At 45.1% G+C, this 25,245-nt stretch overlaps 4 protein-coding genes across 14 annotated transcripts in view; 3 read left to right on the top strand and 1 right to left on the bottom strand.

Annotated features, from left to right (window-relative positions):
- Nucleotides 1-8,899, top strand: part of LOC126981807 (ABC transporter F family member 4-like) — a 23,975-nt gene extending 15,076 nt beyond the window's left edge. The window contains exons 2-8 of the mRNA XM_050833379.1: nucleotides 613-733; nucleotides 1,590-1,760; nucleotides 2,296-4,152; nucleotides 4,891-5,021; nucleotides 5,438-5,967; nucleotides 6,921-7,074; nucleotides 7,318-8,899. Coding sequence (XP_050689336.1) covers nucleotides 1,613-1,760; nucleotides 2,296-4,152; nucleotides 4,891-5,021; nucleotides 5,438-5,967; nucleotides 6,921-7,074; nucleotides 7,318-7,410 — 2,913 coding nt within the window. The 5' untranslated portion in view covers nucleotides 613-733; nucleotides 1,590-1,612 and the 3' untranslated portion in view covers nucleotides 7,411-8,899. The remainder of the gene's footprint in view (nucleotides 1-612; nucleotides 734-1,589; nucleotides 1,761-2,295; nucleotides 4,153-4,890; nucleotides 5,022-5,437; nucleotides 5,968-6,920; nucleotides 7,075-7,317) is intronic.
- LOC126981806 (hornerin-like) overlaps nucleotides 1-21,787 on the top strand; it is a 161,991-nt gene extending 140,204 nt beyond the window's left edge. For all 11 annotated transcript variants that reach the window (XM_050833368.1, XM_050833365.1, XM_050833369.1 and 8 more), the window contains one exon: nucleotides 20,593-21,787. In XM_050833368.1, the coding sequence (XP_050689325.1) occupies nucleotides 20,593-20,644 (52 nt within the window). In that variant the 3' untranslated portion in view covers nucleotides 20,645-21,787. The remainder of the gene's footprint in view (nucleotides 1-20,592) is intronic.
- LOC126981808 (uncharacterized) lies at nucleotides 11,215-19,466 on the top strand. The gene is made up of 2 exons (XM_050833380.1): nucleotides 11,215-11,447; nucleotides 17,023-19,466. The coding sequence occupies exons 1-2, from the start codon at nucleotides 11,375-11,377 to the stop codon at nucleotides 19,464-19,466; spliced, it is 2,517 nt and encodes an 838-aa protein (XP_050689337.1). The 5' UTR covers nucleotides 11,215-11,374.
- Nucleotides 21,536-25,245, bottom strand: part of LOC126981809 (uncharacterized) — a 37,676-nt gene continuing 33,966 nt past the window's right edge. The window contains exons 8-9 of the mRNA XM_050833381.1: nucleotides 24,361-25,181; nucleotides 21,536-21,684 (exon numbers count right to left, since the gene is read on the bottom strand). Of these exons, the coding sequence (XP_050689338.1) occupies nucleotides 21,661-21,684; nucleotides 24,361-25,181 (845 nt within the window). The 3' untranslated portion in view covers nucleotides 21,536-21,660. The remainder of the gene's footprint in view (nucleotides 21,685-24,360; nucleotides 25,182-25,245) is intronic.

Raw genomic sequence — 25,245 nt, 5'->3', positions numbered from 1 at the left:
TCCTCATCATCATCATCATCATGTACAATTTCTTTTTTTCTTAACTATTTTTCTTTATTTCCTATTTTCTTCTGTGTTTCTTTTTTTCTGCAATTTCTTCGTACATTTTTCCATATTAACGTTTTTCTTTATATCCATTTTTCCATCATCATAATTTTCATCATCATCACCATCATCATCACCATCATCACCATCATTTTCATCACCATCATCACCATCATTTTCATCACCATCACCATCATCATCACCATCGTCATCATCATCATTATAATCAGCATCAGCATCCCATCCATTTGTATTTCCCGCTCTTGGCAAAGGTAATGTTGGTATGATTGTATATAAAAGAGATAAGTATAGAAAAGAACCCATTGCGAGCTCTTTGAAGCACCGTATGAAGCAATATTTATTCATCATTATTTTTTTGGTTTAGAAATGACAAAACAATGTACAAATAGTAGCTGTGAAGTTGTGAACCCCCTCCAAAAATATACTTTCTTAACTTTTACTCTTATTTCCGGACTATTGCACAACCACTGAACATCTGACTTTGACTTAGATATTTAGTTTGGCATATTGATTCATCTATGGCCTTATTTTTCTTCTCTATTAAAGGTTTTCAGCCGGCGCCATGCGGGGGCTCGGTAAGGTTGGCTGCCCTGCGTGTTTACAAATAAAGGCGGCAAGGAGGAATTTGAAGGCGAGGCGCGGCGGGGTTTCATATCTCTTATCCCATGTACGTATTGGTGTGTGTACGCTTGATGTGTGTGTGCGGGGCTGCTCTCTTTGTCCTGTGTGTGTCTGTGAGGGCCAGCCATGCACCTAAATGGTTCTTGGAGGGCCAGGAGACACCCCTTTCATGTCCCTCAGTGTGGCCGGGATGTATTTAAAAAGTCTCGCAATGAGTTGGTCCAGGAGTGGTTCTTACATAACACATAACACAACCATAATAGATATGACATAATACATAACACAAGACATACCTGTAATACATAACACAAGACAATACATAACACAGCCATAACACAGTGGTTCTTACATAACACAGCCACAACACACAACCATAATAGATATGACATAATACATAACACAAGACATAATACACAACACAAGACATAATACATAACACAAGACATAATACACAACACAAGACATAATACATAACACAAGACATAATACAGCCATAACACAGTGGTTTTTTCATAACACAGCCTCGCTTCTTGTGGTTTGTTTCTTGGATGCTCATGTTAGGGAACCTTTTTTTTTATCCACAATCACCCAAATAGCACTTGGATCCTGCGTCTTTGTAGAGAGTACAGCCGCAACTCCTTGAGCCTCTCTCAGTAAATCATGTGCTGCACCCTGTTGACTGTGCTTGTAAAAGTCCTCTGGGGCCCTCAGTTTGAGAGATTTCTGATACTTTTTGGGGAGACCAGAGTTGTCGGCAGTACTCCTAACATGGCAGGACCAGGGACAGAGTGAGCATGCACACTGTTTTTAGTTTGGAAAGTATGTACGTGTGTGTAAATGTTAAATTCTGGGCACATACCACAGCTGCGTGTGGCCTTGGTGCTCATCATTTTCCTTTACAGAAGAAAAATCAGCATCAGTCAGCATGGGGTTGAGTGGCCTTCCCGGGTTCTGGATGTCCATCATAGGTGACAGCAGCATCCAGGAGCAGCTGGTGTCCACGATGAGGGTGGCGGATGAGGAGGAGCGCGCCCTCACCCTCCTCACCCGCACACTCTTCCTCATCATTATGGGTGAGGGGGTAAAATTTTTTTCTTCCATCTTTCCCTATTGCTTGTTCTTTTCTGTATTTCCATCTTACATTTTTCCTTAACATGCATTTTTCTTATACCTGTTTTTTCTTTATTGTTTGTTCTTTTTTGTATTTCCTTTTTTTCTGCATTTCCTTCTTATATTATTTTCTTTATGTGTGTGTGTGTGTGTGTGTGTGTGTGTGTGTGTGTCAAGCTAAAAACATTCACAGCTTTAATGAAATATATGATGAAATTGTTTCAAAAGATGAGATACTACTAGCTTGACTCAGTCCTGTAAAAACAGAATGAGTGTTGTATATATGCAACCCAAGGGGAGGTTGTTCAGCCGATGGTGTGATGAAGTTATGGAATGTTTACATCAAAATTGGAAACTAGAGGCACAGGATTAGATTGGAGTGGAAATGGAAATCCTTGGGAGAGGCCTGTGACTTGCAGTGGAATGGTACAGACTGATGGTAATGTAACTGTATTCTCGTATAAAAAGAAAACATTCTGACCCTCGTTCACCTTCCAGAGATCAAATGTGAGCGGGACGAGGCGCTGAGGACCTCCGAGGGCATGATGGAGGTGGTGGACGGCTGTGACTCCTGCCGAGCCAAGGTTGTGGGTGAACCTGACAGAATATCCGTTGGCTCTGATCTGCAATTCTCAAAGTCCGAAACCACTTCAGAGAAAGATGCACACCCAGGAAAATTTTATGAGGGTAGATCCAAAGTCTCTCACAAGGAAAGCATTAAAGAGGAAGAAGAGGAAGAAAAAGAAGAGGAGGGAGAGACGTCAATAACCCAAGTGTCTGACGTGGTTCTGGTTCCTTCGACACTGGACATGGAGAGCTGCTTTCCCGAGACTCAGCGGCAGAGAAGCATAACAACGCAGAGAGGGTTTGTGGTGGAGACGCTGGACATGAATGAAAGCATCACACAAAACACAAGCGACATGTTCCACGAGGAGGAGGAGGATGACGACGGGGACACACAACACACACTCAAGCCTCATTTTAAAGCATTCGATCTCACACAACCCAACACCCAAGACACACAACAGACCCTGAAAGCATCGGAACACCACACTCCGACTAAGTGGCGTTCACCCCTTCCGCCCCAAGGAAAGAACTCAGCTTCAGGGAGGATGAGAGGCAGAGGAAGGCACTCAAGTAAACCAAAAGGGGACATGAGACACAGCCCGTACAAAACACAGCATGAAGCACAAAATAACTCCCACAGTAACGTATCCAAGCACAGGAACAAGCAAAGATCAGGATACTTAAAGGAGGTGGAGGAGGAGGAGTACACGGAAGACGTCACAGTAGAGAGCGAGAATCAGTTCAGGACATCAAGGAGAGGGAACAGTCTATCCCCACACAGACAGCAGGACAACAGGACACTAAGGACACCAAGCAGGAGCAGCCAGGGTGAGAACGGATCCCCTGAAGGCAGCCCAGTGTTCAAAAGGAGCGGGAAGCTGAGACGCATCACACAGTCACCGAGCGCAGAGGCAAAAAGAGACATTTCACAAGCGTTTAATGTCCTGCAGAATAGAGATGAGGGGTCGGGTAACAGAGGGACACCAGAGAAAGGGAAGAGAAGCCCGAAGGAAAGCAGACAGCAGCAGGAGAATCATGTTTCCCTCCCCTCACCAGCAGAGAAAGGGAAACGGAGTCCAAGGGTGAGCAGGCATGATGAGGGGAACCGTCTATCATTCCCCTCACCAGCAGAGAAGGGGAAGGGGAGTCCGAAGGGAAGCAGGGAGCGGGGGAACCATCAAGCCCTGCCTTCACCTCTACCCTCACCCCTGCCCTCGCCTCATAATGTCTCGGATGAACTCACCTCCCCCTCCATTCTGAAGCCTTTCGGTGTGGCCTCGCTTGCTAAGAATCTGCCACTTCTCCACTGCCTCAACTCGGCCCAGCAGAGGCATGGCGAAAGAGGAGGAGAAACAGGAGGACAGAAAGAAGAATTAGAAGGAATAAAAAAAGGAGGAGGAGGAGAAATAGGTGGAATAAAAGCTGAGGAAGGAGAAGCAGAAGAAAAAAGAGGCAATACAAGAGGAGGAGGAAGGGAAACTAAAGAAAGGGGAGAATCAGAAGGAGTAGAAAAAAGAGGGCGAGGAGGAGGAGGAGGAGGAGGCGTCCCTTTCACAAGATCAGCGTCCTCCCTTAATACCATCACATCTGCAAGAAAACTCTCCCTCAGAAGGCACCAGACGGAGGACACGAAGAGGATGGTCACACCAGCGGCGGGGACAAGCGGATCGAGGCACCAACACTTCACTCTCTCTCCGCCCAACCCACAGCGGAAGAAGCCGGGCTACAAACAGATGACCGTGTACAACTACCTCAACCCCAAGACTGCCGCCACGTCCAAGCCCAGCGGTGGGTGCGAGGGAAGGGTTAAGGGATAGACCTCTCTTCTTGCCTTGTGTTCTGTTATTTCTTTTGTTTGAGCAGCGTCTAGTGTTTTTTTTTTCCCTGTTTTTGTTTTTTTCCCTTGCCCTGCCTCCCTTGCTGTAAAAAAAGAAAAAAAGAGAGGTCAGGGGTGTTAGGTTTTTGATAGGTTTGGTTAGGTTAGCTTAAAGGAAAGAACTAATTATGTTGACTTATTTATTTATGTGTTTATTTATTCATTCATTCCTATCTTCCTATCTCATCATATCACCCACTTCATTCTCTCTGTCTTTCTTTCCAGTTCCCTTCCTTCTTTATCTTCCCCTCTTCACCCATCATTCACCTACCACACCCCTCTCCCTTTCTCTTCCTATCTTTTATCTCATTATATCACCCACTTCATTCTCTGTCTTTCTTCCCACTTCCCTTCCTTCTTTATCTTCCCCTCTTCACCCATCATTTAGCTACCACACCCCTCTCTCTTTCTCTTCCTATCTTCCTATTTCATCATATCACCCACTTCCTTCTTTATCTTCCCCTTTTCACCCATCATTTAGCTACCACACCCCTCTCCTTTTCTCTCCTCTCTTACCTCCCTCCCACTAAATTCTCTCTCCCTCTCCAGCACCTTTCCTTTATCTTTTCCTTTTCAATCTTCCGTCACGTACCACATCTCTCCTGCTCTCTCTCCCTCCCTCTGCCTCACAAGCCAGTCTCTCCCAACAGGCAGCGGTGAGAGGAGGGTCTTTGTGGATGACGAGGAGGCGCTGCGACTGGCCATGGAGGAATCCTTAAAGTTGAAAGCTCTGGCGGACATGGGACGAGAGCTGGACCAGAGGGAGCGAGAGGGGATGGAAGTGAGTGCCGAGTATGGTGTGAGTTTGACATTATTATTATTATTATTATTATTATTATTATTATTATTATTATTATTATTATTATTATTATTATTATTGTTGTTGTTGTTGTTATTATTTTTTTTCCTGGTCTACATTTGCCATATTCTTACCCTCGAGTTGCTTCCTGTTCTGTAAAAAAGGGAAAAAAAAGGAAATTATGATGATGGGTGTAGCCACTGAAAAAAATAATAATGCAGTATACAATTGACATGATGATCCATAACTAAACTAAACCTGATGATGATGCATTTAAACAGCCATCACCCAAAGAAAAGAAAAAAACTAAAAAGAATTCCATTAATTCCTACACATTTACTCGATAACTTAAAAAAAAAAGGACCATAAACTTCCTCACGCTGTTTTCCTTCCCTCAGACCACCAGCCAAGCCCAACAGCCCATCAAGGAAAGCCCCATCAAGCTACCCAACCTAAGATCAGACCAATCCAGCCTCAACCCAGCCAGCAGCAGCCCCAAAACAGCCCTCAGGAGTCCAAGATTAACCAAGAATAGCCCAAGACCAACCCAACTTAGTTCTAAATTGTCCCTCAGAAGTCCAGATATTAAGTCCAGTGTTAAGAGAAAGATCATAGAGGAGGAAGAACAGGGAAAGGGAGCAAAGGGGAAGATGGAAAAAGGGGATAAGGGAAGGGAACGAGATACAAATGAAGAGGAAAAAGAGGAAGAGGAAGGAGTAAGACAAGGAAGAGGGACAAGTGGGGTGAAGAGGAAGCTGAAAGAAGAGGAAGAGGAAGAGGAGGAGATGTTGCCCTCAGCCCAAGTGGAAGGAAAAGCAGGTGTGAAGATTGAGAGCAAGGAGAATGCGAGCCCAGGGAAGGGAGGAGCTGAGGAGAGGAGGGACCCGCCTGTGAAGAGGAGCAACAGGGAGGAAGAGTTTGAGGATAGGTGGGTTGGGTTGGGTTGGGCTTTCCTTTCCTTTCCTTTTCTTTCTTTTTTCTTCCTTGTTTATTAATTGGTTTCCATCTTTGTTTCTTTTCCTCACTCGTCTTTTTTCTTTCTTTCTCTTTGTGTTTCATTCCTTATTTCTTTTTCCTCTTTCTTTCTGTCTGTCTTTTTCCGCCCTTGCTTGTTTATCCATTTGCTTTCTGTCTTAACTTTCCCTGCGCTGGCTTCACTTTCGTCCTTTCCCTTTCTTTCCTTTCTCTTTCTTCCCTGGTTTTTCATGGATTTTCTTTCTTTATCTTTCTTCTTTTTGGTTTCTTTCTTTATTTTTCTTTCTTGCTTTTTTACTCATTTCTTATTCTTTGTCTTTTCTTTTTTGTCTTATTCAGTGTTACTTTCCCCTTTCTTTATCTTTCTTCCTTTTGCTGTTGTTCTTTATTTCTTTTTCTTTCTCATTTTTTCTATCTTTCTTATTCTCTGTCTTTTATTCAGTGTTACTTTCCCATATCTTTATCTTCCTTTTGCTTTCTTTCTTTATTTCTCTTTCTTGCCTTTTTTCTACCTTTCTTATTCTTTCTGTCCCTTTCCTTCCTACACCAGCCTCACGTCCTCCTTCACACCCATTTCCCATCTCCACAGTTTCCATATAACCTTTCCATATAAACATTTTTGCCTTCACTCACTATCCCTTTCCTTCCTACACCAGCCTCCCGTCCTCCTTCACACCCTTCATCCATCTCCACAGTTTCCATATAACCTTTCCATATAAACATTTTTGCCTTCACTCACTATCCCTTTCCTTCCTACACCAGCCTCATATCCTCCCTCACACCCTTCTTCCATCTCCACAGTTTCCATATAACCTTTCCATGTAAACTTTTCCCCTTCACTCACTATCCCTTTCCTTCCTACACCAGCCTCATATCCTCCCTCACACTCTTCTCGCATCTCCCCAGCTTCGACATCCTGCCTGAGAGGGAGGAGCCGCAGTTTGCACACATGGGGGCGGTGGTGAGGAAGAAGGACGCTCGTAAGCAGCTGGAGGGTTGGCCGTGCAAGCAGTGTGGGGAGTTTTACAAGAATGCCGGGAGTTCCACTCAGGAAGTGAAGGTGAGTGTTACGTTGTGTGTGTGTGTGTTAAGTAATGAATAAAAAAGAGAAAAGTAAAACCACCGCCCAGTAGCATGACTCGCACCCAAGTCATGCTCTCTCTCTCTCTCTTCACTCTCTTCCCTGATGTAACTCCTGCCCTCCTGTATCTCCCAACCGTCTTCCCTTTCCTTCTCTCCTCCCCCGCCTCCCACCACCAGCTCCCACTGACACAGGCCGGGGTTGGGGTGTAATCTCTTGCAGGAGCTGATAAATAAGTGTTCCCGTCACCGCAGCAAGCACAAGCCCCTCTCCAACACCCCCGAAGGATTTTGGAACCCTTTCTTCGACGATTGAAGGCATGGTGATGGTTCTGAGCCTTGCTAATGGAGGGATTGAAGTGGTGGCAAAGAATTCCGAGCTCTTGATTGGTGATGGAAGGAGTAGTGTTGAGGTAAGGGGAGGTAAGCTGGGGTAGTGTTGAAGGTAAGAAGGGTAGTGTTGAAGGTTTAGGAGAGGGTGAGGAGGGGTAGTATTGAGGAAAGACAGCATTAACCCGGTAGCAGTGACAGGCCAAATTTGTGGTTTTACCGTGTAGCAGCGACAGGCCAAATTTTTGCCATAATATAAACCCCCCAAAATAGACGATGCATAAACTGATCGCGAATGCGTTGAGGTATATTATGAAATAGTTTGTGTGAGTGATGATTTTCTCTCATTTTTCTCGCTATAGAAACATGATCCCTGTAGCTACTGGATTAATTTGGTCGGTTAATTTGAGTTTGCTAAGTGTTGAAAAAAATAATGTCAAATATTGTTTAGAGGGAAATATATTTATCATGTACAAAAATATTGACTAATAAGTGGAAATATTTGGTGAATACTCAAGTTGTAAGTGTATTTCTTGCAACACTCAAATGCAGTCCCAAAGGAATTAAGAATGGTTTAGTGAAATACAAGGAAAGATTTAGCACCGACTGTATGCAGTGAAATGCAAGGATGAAAAGAGGTACTGAACATGTGTAGAAGTCAATGCTGAGATATGTAAATTCTTAGAAAACTTGATCTGGCCCACTCCCTCACCATCCCTGCCCTCAAGATCGTCCAGAAGAATCACCATTTTTCCCGAGATGCTGAACATATGTTAGTCAATGCTGAAATATGTAAATTCTTAGAAAAATTGTTCTGGCCCTCTCCCTCACCTTTCCTCCCCTCAAAACCTTCCATTTCCACACATCACCAAACATTATCGGGCCATTTCCATACATCACCAAATATTACTGGGCCATTTCCATACATCACCAAATATTACTGGGCCATTTCCATACATCACCAAACATTACTGGGCCATTTCCATACATCACCAAACATTACTGGGCCATTTCCATACATCACCAAACATTACTGGGCCATTTCCATACATCACCAAATATTACTGGGCCATTTCCACACATCACCAACCATTACTGGGCCATTTCCATACATCACCAAATATTACTGGGCCATTTCCATACATCACCAAACATTACTGGGCCATTTCCATACATCACCAAACATTACTGGGCCATTTCCATACATCACCAAACATTACTGGGCCATTTCCATACATCACCAAATATTACTGGGCCATTTCCATACATCACCAAATATTACTGGGCCATTTCCATACATCACCAAATATTACTGGGCCATTTCCATACATCACCAAATATTACTGGGCCATTTCCATACATCACCAAATATTACTGGGCCATTTCCATACATCACCAAACATTACTGGGCCATTTCCATACATCACCAAACATTACTGGGCCATTTCCATACATCACCAAACATTACTGGGCCATTTCCATATCAAACATTACTGGGCCATTTCCATACATCACCAAACATTACTGGGCCATTTCCATACATCACCAAACATTACTGGGCCATTTCCATACATCACCAAACATTACTGGGCCATTTCCATACATCACCAAACATTACTGGGCCATTTCCATACATCACCAAACATTACTGGGCCATTTCCATACATCACCAAACATTACTGGGCCATTTCCATACATCACCAAACATTACTGGGCCATTTCCATACATCACCAAACATTACTGGGCCATTTCCATACATCACCAAATATTACTGGGCCATTTCCATACATCACCAAACATTACTGGGCCATTTCCATACATCAAACATTACTGGGCCATTTCCATACATCACCAAACATTACTGGGCCATTTCCATACATCACCAAATATTACTGGGCCATTTCCATACATCACCAAATATTACTGGGCCATTTCCATACATCACCAAATATTACTGGGCCATTTCCATACATCACCAAATATTACTGGGCCATTTCCATACATCACCAAACATTACTGGGCCATTTCCATACATCACCAAACATTACTGGGCCATTTCCATATATCACCAAATATTACCAGGCCATTTCCATACATCACCAAACATTACCGGGCCATTTCCATACATCACCAAACATTACTGGGCCATTTCCATACATCACCAAACATTACTGGGCCATTTCCATACATCACCAAATATTACTGGGCCATTTCCATACATCACCAAATATTACTGGGCCATTTCCATACATCACCAAACATTACTGGGCCATTTCCATACATCACCGAGCAATTACCGTGCCATTAAATACATCACTGTGCCTTTTTCTTCACCATACTGTCCACTACCTCTGTCTGATCTTGGTGCTATTTAATAAGTGGATGATGTGCCTGTCACAGTTTATTTTCCCATCAAGTCGCTCCTGAAGTGCCTCGGGATTTCTGTAATTAAGTGTAAGTTGTTAACATAAGGTGGCGAAATATATATGTGACATTTTCTAGACGTGTGTGTAGAAAGAGTTGAAGTAGACGATAAGAGCGACGATTTCTGGAAGTGTGTGAACTGTTCAATAAGATAAAAAAGTTTCTTGATTACTTGTATTATTATTTTTTATTCAGCTTTTGTTTACTTATGTATCTTGTTGTCTTGTCTGTTCTTCTTCCTCCTCCTCCTCTTTCTACTTCTTGTTTTTTTTTCTGTTTTCTTGCTTTTATTAATATTAGCAGTTATCATTTATTTCTTTGCTGTATATATTCATTTCTTGCGAACGATATTGAGACTATATTAATGTCAGTCCTCCGGTCATAAGAAACCTTTATTAATTAAATGTAAAGAGATTGTATATGTACATTAATTAGCTTCCTTTTTTGTTGTTGTTATCCCTTCCATGATGCTTTATTTTACCAGATATATTGTGAATCCTCCTGCCTGAACTTTTATGAGAATGTACAGTGATTTTTTTCCCTTCTCATAAACATAATAAAAATGATCGACTGATTGATTGATAGTTTATTGTTACAAGTAAACAACAAAGGAGAAGGGAGGAGTATACTAAAGAATATTTTCCGTTTGGGTGACATTTGGCAAACCAGTCAAACCATTTCAAATAGTCCGTTTAGGCGTTCGATTCTGCGGGTCCTTTCCTCCCTTCTGCTCTAGCCACACTGTCCCAACACCTATCCCTTCCTCTCATATGTACACCTATATGTAATATGAGAGAGAGAAAAACAAAGGTGTTGGGACTGTGTGGCAGAGGGGAGGAAAGGACCCGCAGAATCGAACGCCCAAACGAACAATTTGAAATGGTTTGACTACACCTCAGGCTACATGGAGTGATTTTGATCTGTTTACTTTTTTTTCTCTTGCTTTTTCTTTCCTATCATTTCATATATGGTGGTAAAAGGGAAGGGAGGAAGGAGATGTGACCTGCTCCTCTAGAGAGATTGATTGATTGATAGTTTATTGTTGCAAGTAAAACAACGAGAGAGAAAGAGAGAGAGATCTGTAGGTATGTTGGTTTATTTTCTGCTGCTGCCCTGTATGTTTCTTAGGATCCACCAGGTATATGCTATAAAATGTTAGTTTGTCAATTATCTCACTCGGCGCTCGGAACAGCATCGTGAACCCGCAAATTCCAGTGTTCAGCTCGTCCTCTCCGGGCTTCAAAGTGGTATATGTGTAGTCTGTTTTCTTTCTTGTTATTAACTGAACCCGTTAAGAAACTTTTAATATATTCAATTATTATCTTTGTGAAATTATTACGGCATTTTGAAAATACCTTCGAAACTTTGTGAAGCAGTTGGAGGTTCGGCAATCAAGACTCAACCCCTTTTATTTTTATTCAGTATTTCCTTGGACGTGGTGTTAAGTGGCGGTGGCCTGTTCTCCCAGGCAGCCAGCTAGTCAGCCTGCTGTTTGCTTCCCCAGTCCTCTTCGGCGGGGGAGGACATGGCTATAGACACAGGCTGGGGCGCCTCGAGCCTTGCCAGCACACGCCGGCGCGGCAGGAGACGCCGTGGAGGTAAAAACAGGCCAAATGTTATTTTATTTTTATTTTTTTACTGTCGGGATGTATTTTGCTTCACCGGGATTGGCCTTGACACTCTTGCAACACCAGGCTATAGTACCACGTACGCCCTGTAGTAGCTACCTATCAACTTATCTATATATTAAATCCTTTGAATGCTCTTCCTCTCGCTCGAAGAACTGTTGAACTTGGGACTTGGAAAGGCTGTATACAGACTATAAAAAAATAAAAGATAAAATATTCGAATATTTGGGCAAGGCCACTCACGGTAGCTTAGTCCTAGCGACTCCACTTCCCCCTTCTATCTGGGTAGCTCATCTGCCGCGGCGCCGCCTCACTCCAGAAGACGACGTGAAGATGGAGGATCTACATTCTGATTTTGTGTTGACTACTTAACATTTTATTATTACTACTTACCATTTTATGTTCACTACTTAACATGACAAGTAGGTTACATCATCCCGCTCGGAGCTACCCAGCCAGAAGGGGGAAGTGGAGTCGCTGGGACTAAGCCATCGTGAGTGGCCTTGCCCAAATGAATAGACTATTGACTTTGTGGGGGCAACAAGCTATAAATACGCGTCATGGTGCAGGGCGCTGTGAAATGGAGGTAATATAGTGAGACGAGCTCATCATGAAATGCGTGAGCACTCTTGTAGGATTCACCAACACATAGCTACAGCCTACTGTTGTGTTCTGGGTGAAGAAATTTAGATCAGTGGAGGACATGCGCCATCAGTGGAGTACCAAGGGTGGGGGCATGGGGCCATGGCCCCCCCCTTTTGCAAAGAAAAATTATAATGAATAAATAAATGTTACAGAAAAATAATAGGAATATGTATAGTAGTATTATGATTACGAATGTGTGTGTGTGTGTGGAATTGAGAGCTCAGTGGCACCGACTGACCGAGTTATTTCCCCCTTGGTTTTGTTTTGAGTTAATGGCAGGATACAAGGTGTGCTCTGAGTAAAAAAAAAGTAAAGTGTTAAATGATGGGTTCATAAAATTGTGTGTAGAGTGCTGTCAACTGAAAGCGGCGGAGGGGTGTTTGTAGCGGGAGCGGGAGACAGGAAGAAAAGGAATACGAGATTGGGATGGCTCTGGCAGAGAGAGAGAGAGAGAGAGAGCACGAGAGTCGTAAGTGTGCCTTCTCTCCTTTTTGCCTCTCATATTTACTTGATTTTAGGTGTAAGGTGCAGTCAAAGTGATTGGAGGACTATATAATTTTATTGTAGAGGCACCAAGTGAACTTATGTCTGGTGACAGTGGTGAGTATGTATTATGCGCCTTCTGTATTATGACGGGGAGAATGGCAGGCGACGCGGGACGCGTATAGGACCTGTGACGTCGACCTTTGCCGCTATATCACCTTTAATGACCGTTTTGTGCTTGACAGTGGACAGTGTAGAGTGGCTGAGTAACTATTGTATGTTCAGCACTTGAACAATGGAGCTGCTGAGTTGAATAAGAGCAGGAGATTATTTTGAGAAACACTGATTGACGAGGTAGGCTCACGTGGCCGTAGCCTATTCATGTTATCCGTATAATATATTTTCTGATCACAAATTACAAATTTCTGAAAATTATGATTGATAGCCTTTCCATTCTTTACATATTTCCTTCTTGGTCACAAAGGAAGGGGCTAGAGGGCCTTGATATATGCATACATGAGTAAGATAAAAAAATTCAAAAGGTCTTGTCAAAAAGGAAGACTGTCCTTCGGGTTCGGGTGCTCGGCGGCAGACACGTGAGTCAGACAATGGCGGAGCGGGCGGCCACGGGGGACAGCCGGCGACAAGGTGTGTTTAATCATTCAATCTTACGGGGTGTGGAAGGCCGCCCCGGAGGTCAGGTGTGTCGAGAGGGTCGTGAGGAGGTCAGGTCAGGCTGGCCACACTAGACACCCCGATGATGGCCGTATTCTTAAACATTTCTGCGTTCAAGTACACATATTTAACAAGGCTTTCCTAGGATATGTGGGTATTTGCAGGGCTACTTTTATGACCCTGGTGGTAGTTTGACCCTTATTCTGTACCATGAACCTAAAAAAAGACTTATTAGACCTTTTGGCCTCTAGAAATTGTTGATGTGAGAAATACCGACCTCACAGGATCGGTATTCACAGACGCTTCCACCTCATGTCATATATTTCCAAAGGCTAAAATGGAGTTTAATCGGGTTTTCATGGGTGTTTTTCACGTTTAAGGTACAGAAGAGGGGTCAAACTACCACCAGGGTCATAAATGTACCTCTGGAAATGCCCCAAACCCCTTCAAAAACCCTGTCAAATGTGCTGTACTGAGCCGCCTCGCCCCAGACGCCACGTGGCCGAGTGGTTCACGCTCCACCCCTCAACCTCATCACACGAAACCTGCTGGTGTGTTTTAGTGTTCCTATAATAAGCTCTGTCCCCTTCATATCATGGTTAAAATCACCGTTGCCAGATTGTCGTACTCAGAGCATGGTATTTACCGGTTTCTGATGCTTAACTATTGCCAAGAAACATCAGGAATTAACTCTTTAACGATAATTATAAGTGAATTTCCTTATTTGGGTCCACGAGACAGTTTTTGGGTCGGAAGTCGGTAAATATAAGAGGCTGAGTAAGACAATCTGGCAACTTTGGTTGAAATGTAAAGTTGGGAGCAAACGGTAAGCTGCGCGTGGCGGCGGTGCTCATCTTCGTCTCATTGGCCCTTTGGCTGTGGCGGAACAACCCTCAGCCCGGCACAGGGCCATTGGGAATCCTGCTCCAACAGTTTACCTTCCCAGGTTCCCCCAGGTACCTATTTATTGACCATTTCGAAAGGAAGGCTCAACAGCTGGATGGGTTGCCCGCCGACTGCTCAGGCTGGGATTCGAACCCAGGCCCACAGTTTCATAGTCAGGGACGGTAACCGTGGCACCGCGGGCGTATAATTATTATTCTGCGCGTTCCTCAACATCATGAAGGCGTAAAAGGTAGTCTGGTGCGGAACAAACGTGTAGATTTACCGGTCTTCCTCCACGTGTCGACCCAGGTGAAGACGTGTAAAGTATGGTGAACGGTATTAATGGCACAGGTAAAAATGGCACAAGTGAAGAATAGGAAAAAAATGGCATAACTACAATAGATTTATTGGAAAAAAAAAAACTTGGAACATTGCTCAAACATGAGAACACTGATTTAAATAAGCTTTTAAAAACAATCTTAACTAGAATCTTATGTGAGGGTAGAGTAGCTAAGGAGATTGATCAGATCCTTGTAAGTACTTCTTGTCTTAATGCAATAAAGTCTTTATGAGGATGCATCTGGATGTGTCAAAATTAGTGGAGAAACAAGTGAACATTTTGAGATAAAAGTGGGCTAAAGGTAAGGGTGTGTCATGTCACCATGGTTGTTCAATATTTAATATGGGTGGTGTGATGAGAGAAATGAAGAGGAAAGTTGGGGAAGTTGGAGTATAAATGTATGCTGAGGGAAGGAAGTGGGTGATGAATTTAGTCCTGTTTGCTGATGACACAGTGCTCATTGCAGAAAATGAAAGTCTTACAAAATTTGGTCAGTGTTTTTGATAGTGTCTGTATAAGGAGAAAGCTGAAAGTAAATGTCAACAAGAGTAAAGTGATGGTTTGTGAGCAGAGTAGAAGTGAGGTTGTAGATTTTGTATGCCCATATAGAGTGGGAATTGAATGTGAAAAAGAATGCAAAATAATTTTGAATGGTGAAGAAATGGAGGAGGTCAATGAGTTTAAGTACCTTGGATCAGTTATGTGTAAGCATGGTGGTACAGAGAGAGAGAGACAAGAGAAAATGAATTGCAAGGAAGAAGGGTGGTACGGTCTTTGGGACGAATCATGAATGACAAGTGTGAGCATGGAGGTAAAGAGGGATTTGAGAAATACAATAATAGTACCAACCCTCACATATGGAAGTGAAACATGGGCCTGGAATGAAAGTCAGAGGTCTAGATTCAGGCAGAAGAAATAAGTTATTTGAGGAGTGCATGTGGTGTGAGTAGAATGGATGGAATGAGTAATGAAAGGGTGTATGAGCATTTTGGAATGTGTCATGCAGGTGAAGGGAAGAAGTGTGGAGTGGTGGAAGAAGACTTTAAAGTGGTTTGGCCACATAGAGTGAATGGAGGAGAGTGAGATGACCAGAAGGGTGTATGTGAGTGAGATAGAGGGAGGGAATGCTAGAGGATGACCTCCAGTGAAATGGAGAGATAGGGTGCAAGAGTAGGTTAGGGAGAGGGGTGAAAGATCTTGGAGAAATCTGAGCAGGCAAGGAGGGAGTGCCCAGATAGAGAAAGATGAAAACTCTTCTGCCGTGGCCATCCCCTGGTGGGAGCTCCTATGAGGAGGCATCGATGAAATGATGATGAAAAAAAAAAAAGAAATTTGATTCACCATTCGAAGTGCCAGGAAATTTTATTCTTCATAAATAATGCGTCAACGCTGGGGAGAGGCACGGGGCTCACCCTAAAGGACTTCATATTTGTACTAGACTATAACTTCATCCCAAAAATGGAATTAAAAAGGCAAACTAGCCATATAACTATTAATAAATACTAATATGATGTTAAAAAATCTGGCGTAATACAGTACTCCATGTAGAAGCTTGAAAAGTTGTGCATCAGCAGGAGTTGGTGTCTTGATACTCTCACTTCTGTCCACTTGTACTAATTATGTTCTTTTGCTGGAACCTCACTTAGTGGTCTTTTTTGTTTCCTGGTTTTGTTCCCCTTGATCTGCTTACTTTACCTACTGTAAAAAAAAACCCCAGGACATTAGCATTGTTGCTCCATTTTGTCCCCACAAAACTTATGGTTGGCTCTATTTCCTTTTAAGAAATTGTTTGTCTCAAGCTTCTTTTAAGATGAAACCATCTATGGTAGCATGCGCCACTTTCAGTCTTTGGATGTTATTTATTCTGTGCTTCCTTCATCTCTTGTTAGCATTTCCTCAGCCTCAGATGTACGGTTCTCCAGAGGAACCTTAGCGATATGAAGGGGACATTATGGCAGTGTTTAGAGAAGGAGAGATATGTGTGACAGTGTGTAAGGGATGTTGTGTGGATGTGAGGGTGGCTATGGCAGTGTTAGGGTAAGTGGAGGCATATTTTAGTGTAGAAGTGAGGGCGAGGTGAGTATGGATGAGCAGGTGTATGCCAGCAGGCTTGCTCAGGGCTAACTGCTGTAAAGGATTCATTAGTTCCCAAACCTGGGCTGTGTAATACCAAAGAATGCAGTTGTGGAAGGACATAAGATTGAATCTATATATGTTGAGGGAGTCTCTTGTTCCTTGAGAGAATGAGTCGTGAGAACAGTTGTGGGTGGAGAGAACAAGCACGAGGTTATACATGGTGTGGGACTCACTTGTTCTTTAGGGTTATAGTTAGGTGTGGCCTGTTGCTTGTTGCTCAAGATAATGAGTTGAATTGAGTAGAGGGGAAGAGTTGAAATGAGTAGAGGCTGTAGAGCACTGGCATGAGTAGAAAAAGGTAAGAAGCTTGAGTTAAGTGCATGAGTTTGTTTGGGAAGTCACTGGCTTCTTAAGTCCTTATCACTAGTACAACTCTTTCAGTTAATGGGATGCATCCCACTGTATGCACCACCACCACCACCACCACCCACCACCAAGGCAGCCCCATGCAAGGTGTTCCTGACTTGCAGCCAGCATGGCACGGTGTGGTGGATGCTTTGCCACATCAAGGATTTTTCCAATCACAGGGAATTGAAGGCTTACCACAGAGGAGGAGTCTGCGGCTGTCTCTCAGAAAGCTTGGAGTGTCTAGGGGTAGGGAGGCCAAGATTATAAGTGAAGAGGGCATGAGTAACACCCCAGTCAGTTTTAAGGAACAAAGAGGTCTGGAAGGCAAGGTAGCGGTGAAAATGAAGGCAGCACTAGAGAGTGAAGGGCAGGCCAGCAGATCCTCGGGGGAGGCCCAGGGCAGTAAGGAGCAGCTGGAGTTGGACATGCTGGTCGGGCATGATGACCTGGGGACCAAGCAGGAGCAGGACGTGCTGTGCTGCATCAGCCAGTTCGCCAGCCACAAGGAGTTTCAGGCGCACCACCAAGGACACGTGCGTGAGAGGAGCCTGCGAGTGCACCTCAGGCAAATCTCGCAGTACCAGTTGAGGAAGGCCAAGGTCAAGGTGGAGTCAAGGAAAAAAAGTTCACCCCACAAACCGAAGCTCAAAAACTCCAAGGTGGGTCGTGGCCGCGGTCGTAAGCGCAGGGAGGTCAAGATCCTGAGTGAAGAGGGCATGAGTGACACCCCAAACAGTTTTCAGGAACAAGAAGGTCTGAAAGCTGAGCCCTGCGAGGAGGAGGGGAGGGAGGAGGAGGACAAAGGAAAGGAGGAGGAGTACCATCAGGAGGGCCAGGAGTACCAGCAGGAGCAGGACAAAGGAGAGGAGGGCTACCTGGAGGCCCCTGAGGCTGGCGAGCAAAGTGACGGCAGCAACAGCGGCTTCAACCCCGAGCTTGGGGAGCAGGAGCTCAACTACGAGGGTGCAGGCGACTCCAGGGATAACTCGCGGGCTTACCAGGCTCAATTTGAGTCCTACCCGACTGCTAGCTGGTTCACCGATTACAAGTCTGGACCGCGGATAGCCGCAGCCACAGCAGCGGAGAATGCTAGTGAAGGGGGCACCTGGGCCAGGGGTGCCAATTCTTCCGTCACCAACACTACCACCAGCCAGGCCGGCGTGAGTGGCATGATGAGCCGCCATGGCAGCCAGTGGTCCCAGGCAGCAAGCTACAGTGGTGCCGCAGCCTACCCTGACCTGCCCAGCACTAGCATTGGCAGCACCAACATGCCCAGGCCCTTGTGTGCTCCCCTGCCACCCACTTTGCGTATCCAGTACCCCCCCAGCCCGCCCCCACGTGTCCAGGGCAGACCCCCTCTCACTGGCCATGTGGGGCAGCCCTCCCTGCACCAGGCTGCCCACCTCCAGCCCACCCTTGGGCCAGGGCACCCCCCTGCTTCCTCCATCCTGCAATCACTGCTCATGCCAGCCCTGGTGGAACGTAGGGGCATACACCAGACCATGTACCCCAGTGGGTGCCCCGATGCCCCGTCACAGCAGAGCGGCAAGCGGCAGATGCTCAGGGCAGCCGGCCACTCCCCCAGCAAGACTGCGAGCCACAGGGACATCAAGAATGACAAGTGTCAGATTATTGCTGTGGCCAATAGGAGCGACAGGTTGCCTGTCATCTCCAATGCTCAGAGCGGTTCTGCCACTTCTGGTAGCCAGCGGACCAGTGTGCACGTCTTTGCCATCAAGGAGGGTGGCCGCAACAGCCCTAAGGCGGTTGCTGTGACCAACTCACTGGCTTCACAGGGCATCACTGTGATGCCTGCGGCTGGGGAGCGGCAAGATGGCAGTGGCGAAAGGGATGGCCGGCAGTTGCTGACAGCGCAGGCGTTGAACCTGTCCTTGGCAGGGCAGGAGCAAGACAGAGACGACTTCGTGGTGCTCCAGGCCCCCACTATGCGAGGCAACGTGTCTAACAGCAGTGTGGAGCGGCCTCCCCACCCCCCTACCGTGGACCTGACGCAGGATGTGCCTGCTTCGGGGGCCCAGGGCACGCGGCACAAGTGCCACCAGTGTGACTGCGGCTTCCCCACGGCCAGCCTGCTAGCGGACCACAGTCGCGTGCACCAGCAGCAGCAGCAGGCCAGGATGCCCTTCAAGTGCCACCTGTGCACAGCGGGCTTCTCCACGCAGAAGGGCCAGCAGCACCACTACCAGCAGTTCCACCAGCTGCACCTCTCCGCCGGGGACATGGCCATCCCACTGGTGGACCTGCGCAGCCCCGTCAACGTGCAGCGCATGGCGGCCCTGGGCATCCGCTCCTTCCTGCCTCTCACCAACCTGCAGAACAGGGGTGCAGGAGGCGTGGTGGGCGTGCCCATCCTCACCCTGGAGAACCTGCGCAACGGCCACATGACGCTGCAGCAGTGGGGAGTCAGTGACGTGCTGTCCCTCGGCCCCGCCAAGACCCTCAACATGCCCAGGTAATAGCCAGGCAGCCCCACAAATACAGTCCTGAACTTAGAAAATAATTGGTTCCTAAATGTCTCATAAGTCCTTTTTTCAAGTCCACCTTTCCTCTTGTAGACACTATCATTTACCAAGATGAACCCCTCAGCTTAAACTGCTATCAGTCTCAGTTTTTATATAAACATGCAGAAATTTAAACAATTACATAGGTATACTGTACAGGAGATTTCCAAGTATTTGTAGAGAGAGCCTTCTTATGCTACCTGGCACCTGCATGGACCCAAAACCAAGCAAACCATCCATGAGTTGCATTACAGTGTTGACAGCACAAATTTGTACAAGTTGAATCTGTCTGTTATTCCTGCTGAAGTCATTAATTTAGATTATTACTTTTCTCTTTCCTTTTACCCTTATTTTCATCAGCCTCCTCTATTCTTCTTGCAGTCTTTGTCTTGTAGGTTATGTAAGGCACATTTCCATTCACTGTAGTTTTTATTCATTTGTGACTTGCAAACAGAACATGCATGATAAATTACCATGAAAAAAAAAAAAAAAAAAAAAAAAAAAAAAAAAAAATGGAAATATATATATAATGATGTAGAAGTAACAGCTAAAACTTCCGTGCTTTATCAATCTGTCTTACTTCTTATATAAAAACTAGGAGTAGCACCGTTATTTTACCAAAACATTATAGCACCATTACTTGTTTTAACCCTAAAATAGTGATCTCTCCTTTGCTGTCTTCCTGGTCCCGTCACCATCACCAGCTAAGCGAGAAGAGTAGGAAGGGCTAGGCTGATACTGAATGAGTCTGCAGCAGTGTGGTAGTTGTATCATGCCAAAGAGAATGAGTACGGGTAAGAGGTATGAAGTTAATTTTTTATTTTTTATTTTTTTTAAAGTAAAGGAAGCAGCTCAAGAAAGAGAAAAAAAAGCCTGCTAATCATTACTCCTATAAAAAAGTTTAGAAATGGCCAAAAGAGAGGTCAGTTTCAGGAGGAGAGGTGTCTCGATACTCTCCTCTTGAAGGAAATGCACAAGTTGGCTGGAAAAGTCACTTGTTTTATGTCATTAAGGGGAGATAGCCCTCAATACCCCCCACCAGCTCCTCCACCCCAAGTCACCTGTGTGTTTCCCTTTACAGCATGGATCTGGATCATAGTGGCAGCAGTGATGGTGCACAGCATAAGGAGTAATGTTGGATAAGGACAGCACAATGAGAGAAGTCCATAGTGCTGTAAGAAGCTGTGTGGCTGTTTTTAGTCCCTCGTTGCACACCTTTGTCCAGGCTGTGGCAGAACCAAACTGAACACATGCATGAATACTTTCCCAATGTTAATTAAGGGTTTACACAGTTTTTCACAGTTACCTTCTACCACAAGCTCGACACGGCATGCATGAGGGCTACTAACAAGGCACCTGAAAAGCTGGTTAGTAATGCACGAAGGCAGCAGGCATGTAGGGGAATTTTGTGGCTCTGTACGCAGCATTCCAACAAGTACTATCTCAGGAAAACTAAGTGGAAAGTAGAGGTGAGGCGTTAAAATATGTTTGTCAAATGTAAAGATTGATCAGCGTGTTGCTCAAGGTTTCATTTTTGTATCAACTAAATTTTCTAGGTTAGGTCAATCCTTGATACAAGCACTAATGGGAATAATGTGCACAAAGTGGAGGAAAAGGGTTAATGATACAAATAGTTTGTGTACATGTCCTTAGAAAGTTAGAAGTTTAACAAACTTTAACCATAAATTGACAACAGAAACCATGTCTCGTATTTAGTGTGCTGCATGTTTGGCATTAAAAATTTGGTATCCATTAAAAATTAGAGACTAGCAAATCCCACTTACACTATACATGCTAAAAAAATAAAAAAAAGTTATTTAAAATTTTTCCCATTACTTAGGAAATAAAGATTGGATTTCAACAAGAGCTTCAAAATGCATTTGCAAGACAAATGAGTAAAGCTTAAAAATATAATTAAATGTCAAAAGACCTTTTAAACCTAAAGCTTCAGGTTGCATTAGTGAGATTATTTAAAAAATAATGCAAATGTAATTATAAAAAATAATCATTCCTGATATCAGAGCTCCTCAGGATATGGAAGCAAGGCTGGGCAAGTGGTGCTGGTGGTGTTTGCCCAAGGGTGATGACAGGAACAGGAGGGCCAGCAGCAGCCACAGACACTGGAGCTGTGGCGCCTGGACTCACTCCTTCACCCTATGGCATCGTCCCTTGCCTGGAACAAGCAAAGTGTTTAAGACTTGCCTGGTAAATAACATACCTTTGTGTGCAAACATGTTCATGTGTACTGTGATGTACAAGTAAAAGTACCTCTTGTTTTACACGTTTAAAATGCGACTTTCCTTTAACGTGATGTTAAAACTGCTTACACACACACACACACACACTATCACCTCTACACACACACACACACACACCTCTCACCTTCACAGCTCTGATAGCTCGGCGCTGGCAGGAGTTAGTTTGAGCCCTACCTTTTCCTGCTGCGATTTTTGTTGCCTGCTAGTTTACTGTCCCCCCTGAGCAGGGGGTGGGGTGTGTGGTGTGGTGAGGGAGGTCCTGGCAGAGATCGACTAATGAGAATTGCAGTTGCTCAAATTTTGGAGGAATTTGCTGGGGACTGTGGTGGGTCTATATATATATATATATATATATATATATATATATATATATATATATATATATATATATATACTTAATTTCATCGATGACATCATCAATGAAACATTATTAATACATTAGTAGGTCACGGAAACAACAAAAACACACGCTCCCACTCTACTCAAATTTGCTCCTCACCCACACCCGCCACCGCCCCTCCCCACCCCAAGCCCCCGCCACCAGCCACTTCCCTCACCTCCACCACCCCACCTCACCTGCTTCCCTCCTCTTCCCCCGACCACCCATGCTATTGGTGACAAAGATAACTCCCCCAAGTTAAAGTTTTCTAAAGAAAGAATTGCTACACCACACTTGCAAGTCACTGACACAACAAAGACGCGTCCTCGCACTCACCATCACCACCCTGTTGATGCGTCACCGGTCGCCGCTGCCGTCCCCCCCCACCCCCTCCCTCCGCCCTCCCCACCTTGTCCTTCCACCTCCTCACAGGAGGTGGAAAGACGTGGTGAGGAGGGAGGAGGGAGAGCGGGACAAGGACCTGGCAGACGACGACGACCAGCGACGCATCAACAAAGCGATGATGGTGAGTGCGAGGACGCGTCTTTGTTGTGTCAGCAACTCACAAATGCAATGCAGCAAATCTTTCTTTAGAAAACTCCAACTCAAAGGAGTCATCCTTGTCACCAACAGCATGGGCAGTCAAAGGAAGAGGAAGGAGGCAAGCGAGGCGGAGTGGCGGAGGTGAGGGGAGCGGCCGGTGACGGGAGCGTGGGGTGAGGAGGGCCGGTGGCCGGTGTGGGTGAAGAACAAATTTAAACAAAATGAAAACGTGCGCCCTTGCTGTTTCCGTGAGCCATTAATGTATTAATAATTTTTTTTCAAGGTTAGAGTAGCAAAATCCCCAAAATAGGCAGACTTTCCCAGTGTCCAGGAATGTAACCCCCCTATTACCATTGTTTCCAATGGGGAAATTATGTTTAAATAACGCGACATCTCCAGGAACGTAACCCTCGCGTTAATCGAGAGGTGACTGTACCTTTGGTGTATACCGTTCAGGGGTAACTTTCTGGCATTTGTTAAATGAAAAAGGTGCGCGTTCTATGCCACAAAATACGGTATCTCTCTCTGCAACTTCCAACCAGGGGATGGCCATGGCAGAAGTCTCCATCTCTCCCTGTTTTGGCACTCCCTCTCAGCACTCAATCCTGCTACTTCCAACTCTCACTCTAATATTCGCTGACCTTATTGATCCACTTCACTGGTAGTCTTCTACTGATGCCAACCCCCCTTGATCCTTCCTTCACACAATCTCTTCACAAATTCATTCTTGTTCATTCTCATCACGTCCAAACCATCTCAGCGCACCATGATTCACCTACAGGATGTTTACAAACCCACAGGCACAGACATTAATGCCTCTCACTACCCTTTTCTCTTTCCCTTCTCTACTCTACTATTTTGCTAATCACATGATAACATTAAAGCAACATCTGTAAATGAACACTAAGAATTGTGTGCCTTATGTGGCGAGTGATGCCAATGCTCTACCTTTACTTGGTTGCAAATTACTCTAGCCTTGAGGCCTGTACTGCTGTCATTGCGGGCAAAAATAGCTCTGACACCCGAAATGAGAGCTCAGATCATTGGACAACACAAGGCTTGGCTACAAATGAAAGAAATCTTTGAGGAAGCTTGAGTTTCATAACATTCTTTGAGAAACTGGGTGATGCACCTCAGAGATAATGGCAGTGTACATTTGTAGACATCCACTGTTCCGTCCAAGAAGACGTCCCCAAGGGCTCTCTGGTAAACCTCAGGAAAGAAATGAGGAATAAGCTGTCTCGAGAACTGTCAGATTCCTGAAGGAAATCTTTGTGGACTTAACTGGATGTGGTTTGGCCATGAATTACACCAACATTGTCTTTGAAGCACTTCCTCCGATATCTCACAAAATGTTTACAAACATCACTTTGTTTGATGATGTCCTTAATTCACTGCCCAGTGTCGTGTAGCCTAACGATCTGTCAGGTATCAGACTTATTTTGCCAATAAAAACTGCAACAAGGAACTGACCAATAAGACAAGGGCTACAAGAGCACTGAGGTTGTGTGCTGGTGGCTGTTGATGACATGATAATACTCCTCATTAGTACAAACCAACAAAAAAGTATAGGTTTTTGTTTTTAGAACAACATGATATACACGTGTCCATCAACAACCATTTCTGACACCTGTGAATGATCAATAAAAATACTTGATATGAATCTGACCTTTTTAAGAATCCTGTAGTCCTGCAGCTCAATCTCCCTATCCACAAAGAAGGTGTCAGTGGGTTGTCTCCTGGGAAAGGGGCTGTGGGCGTCGCGTTGTCTGTGTCTCTTCCACACTGAGTCGAGCGCCTCCTCCAAGCTGCTGGCCCACGGTGTGCTGCTGTACTCGCTCTCGAGATCAGAAAACTGTTCAGAACACTCGCTGCTCTGCCGGCCCAGACTCATGTAGCAGCCAGAGTCCCACGTGTCGCCAAACTGGAGCTTCCCTTTGTCGCTGTCCGAGTAGTGTGCTTCAGGATCCCCTTCAAACTCCCTCCACTGTCTGGGGGAGGCCGGCAGGCTGTGATTCATTCCTGCATGTGTCCTCTTTCGTGCTGCGTCTGCGCTGTTCAGCCTGGCCAGTGTGTGGGTCTTGGGTACTCTGTCTGTTTTTTCTCCTCTGTCTGACTCTGCTGCCTCGTTGCCGTGCTCCAGTGTTTCATACGAGCAGTGGGAGGCAGAAACTGACCTTAGGCGAGGGTGTTTGCAAGGTTTTTCTCTGTTCTCTGTGGCACCAAAGCCTGTCACTGGAGGTAACGCGTCTTCCATTATGCACTCTGTCTCTGTCATGCCTTTAGGTGCTTCCTGTAGCTCTGTGAGGGTGTGGTCAGGGTGCGTGCTGCCCTTGTGAAGGATGGCGGGGGTGTCTTCCTCATCACCGACGCTTCTCCTGTCATCTCCCTCCTCGACAAGGCTGGACTGTTCTTCGGAGCTGCCTGGAATCCCCTCGTCGTCCAGCTGACAGATGACTTCATTTAGCGGCACAAACACTTCACCCTCGTCTAGGGAAAGAAGCTACTTTAAGTATTTATGGATGTGCTGTCAACAAATGTTTTGTTGTCATTA

The sequence above is a fragment of the Eriocheir sinensis genome, chromosome 49, assembly GCF_024679095.1.
Source record: "Eriocheir sinensis breed Jianghai 21 chromosome 49, ASM2467909v1, whole genome shotgun sequence".
NCBI lineage: Eukaryota > Metazoa > Arthropoda > Malacostraca > Decapoda > Varunidae > Eriocheir > Eriocheir sinensis.
The sequence above is the reverse complement of the archived record's forward strand: the minus strand, read 5'-3'. Positions and strand labels throughout refer to the sequence as shown.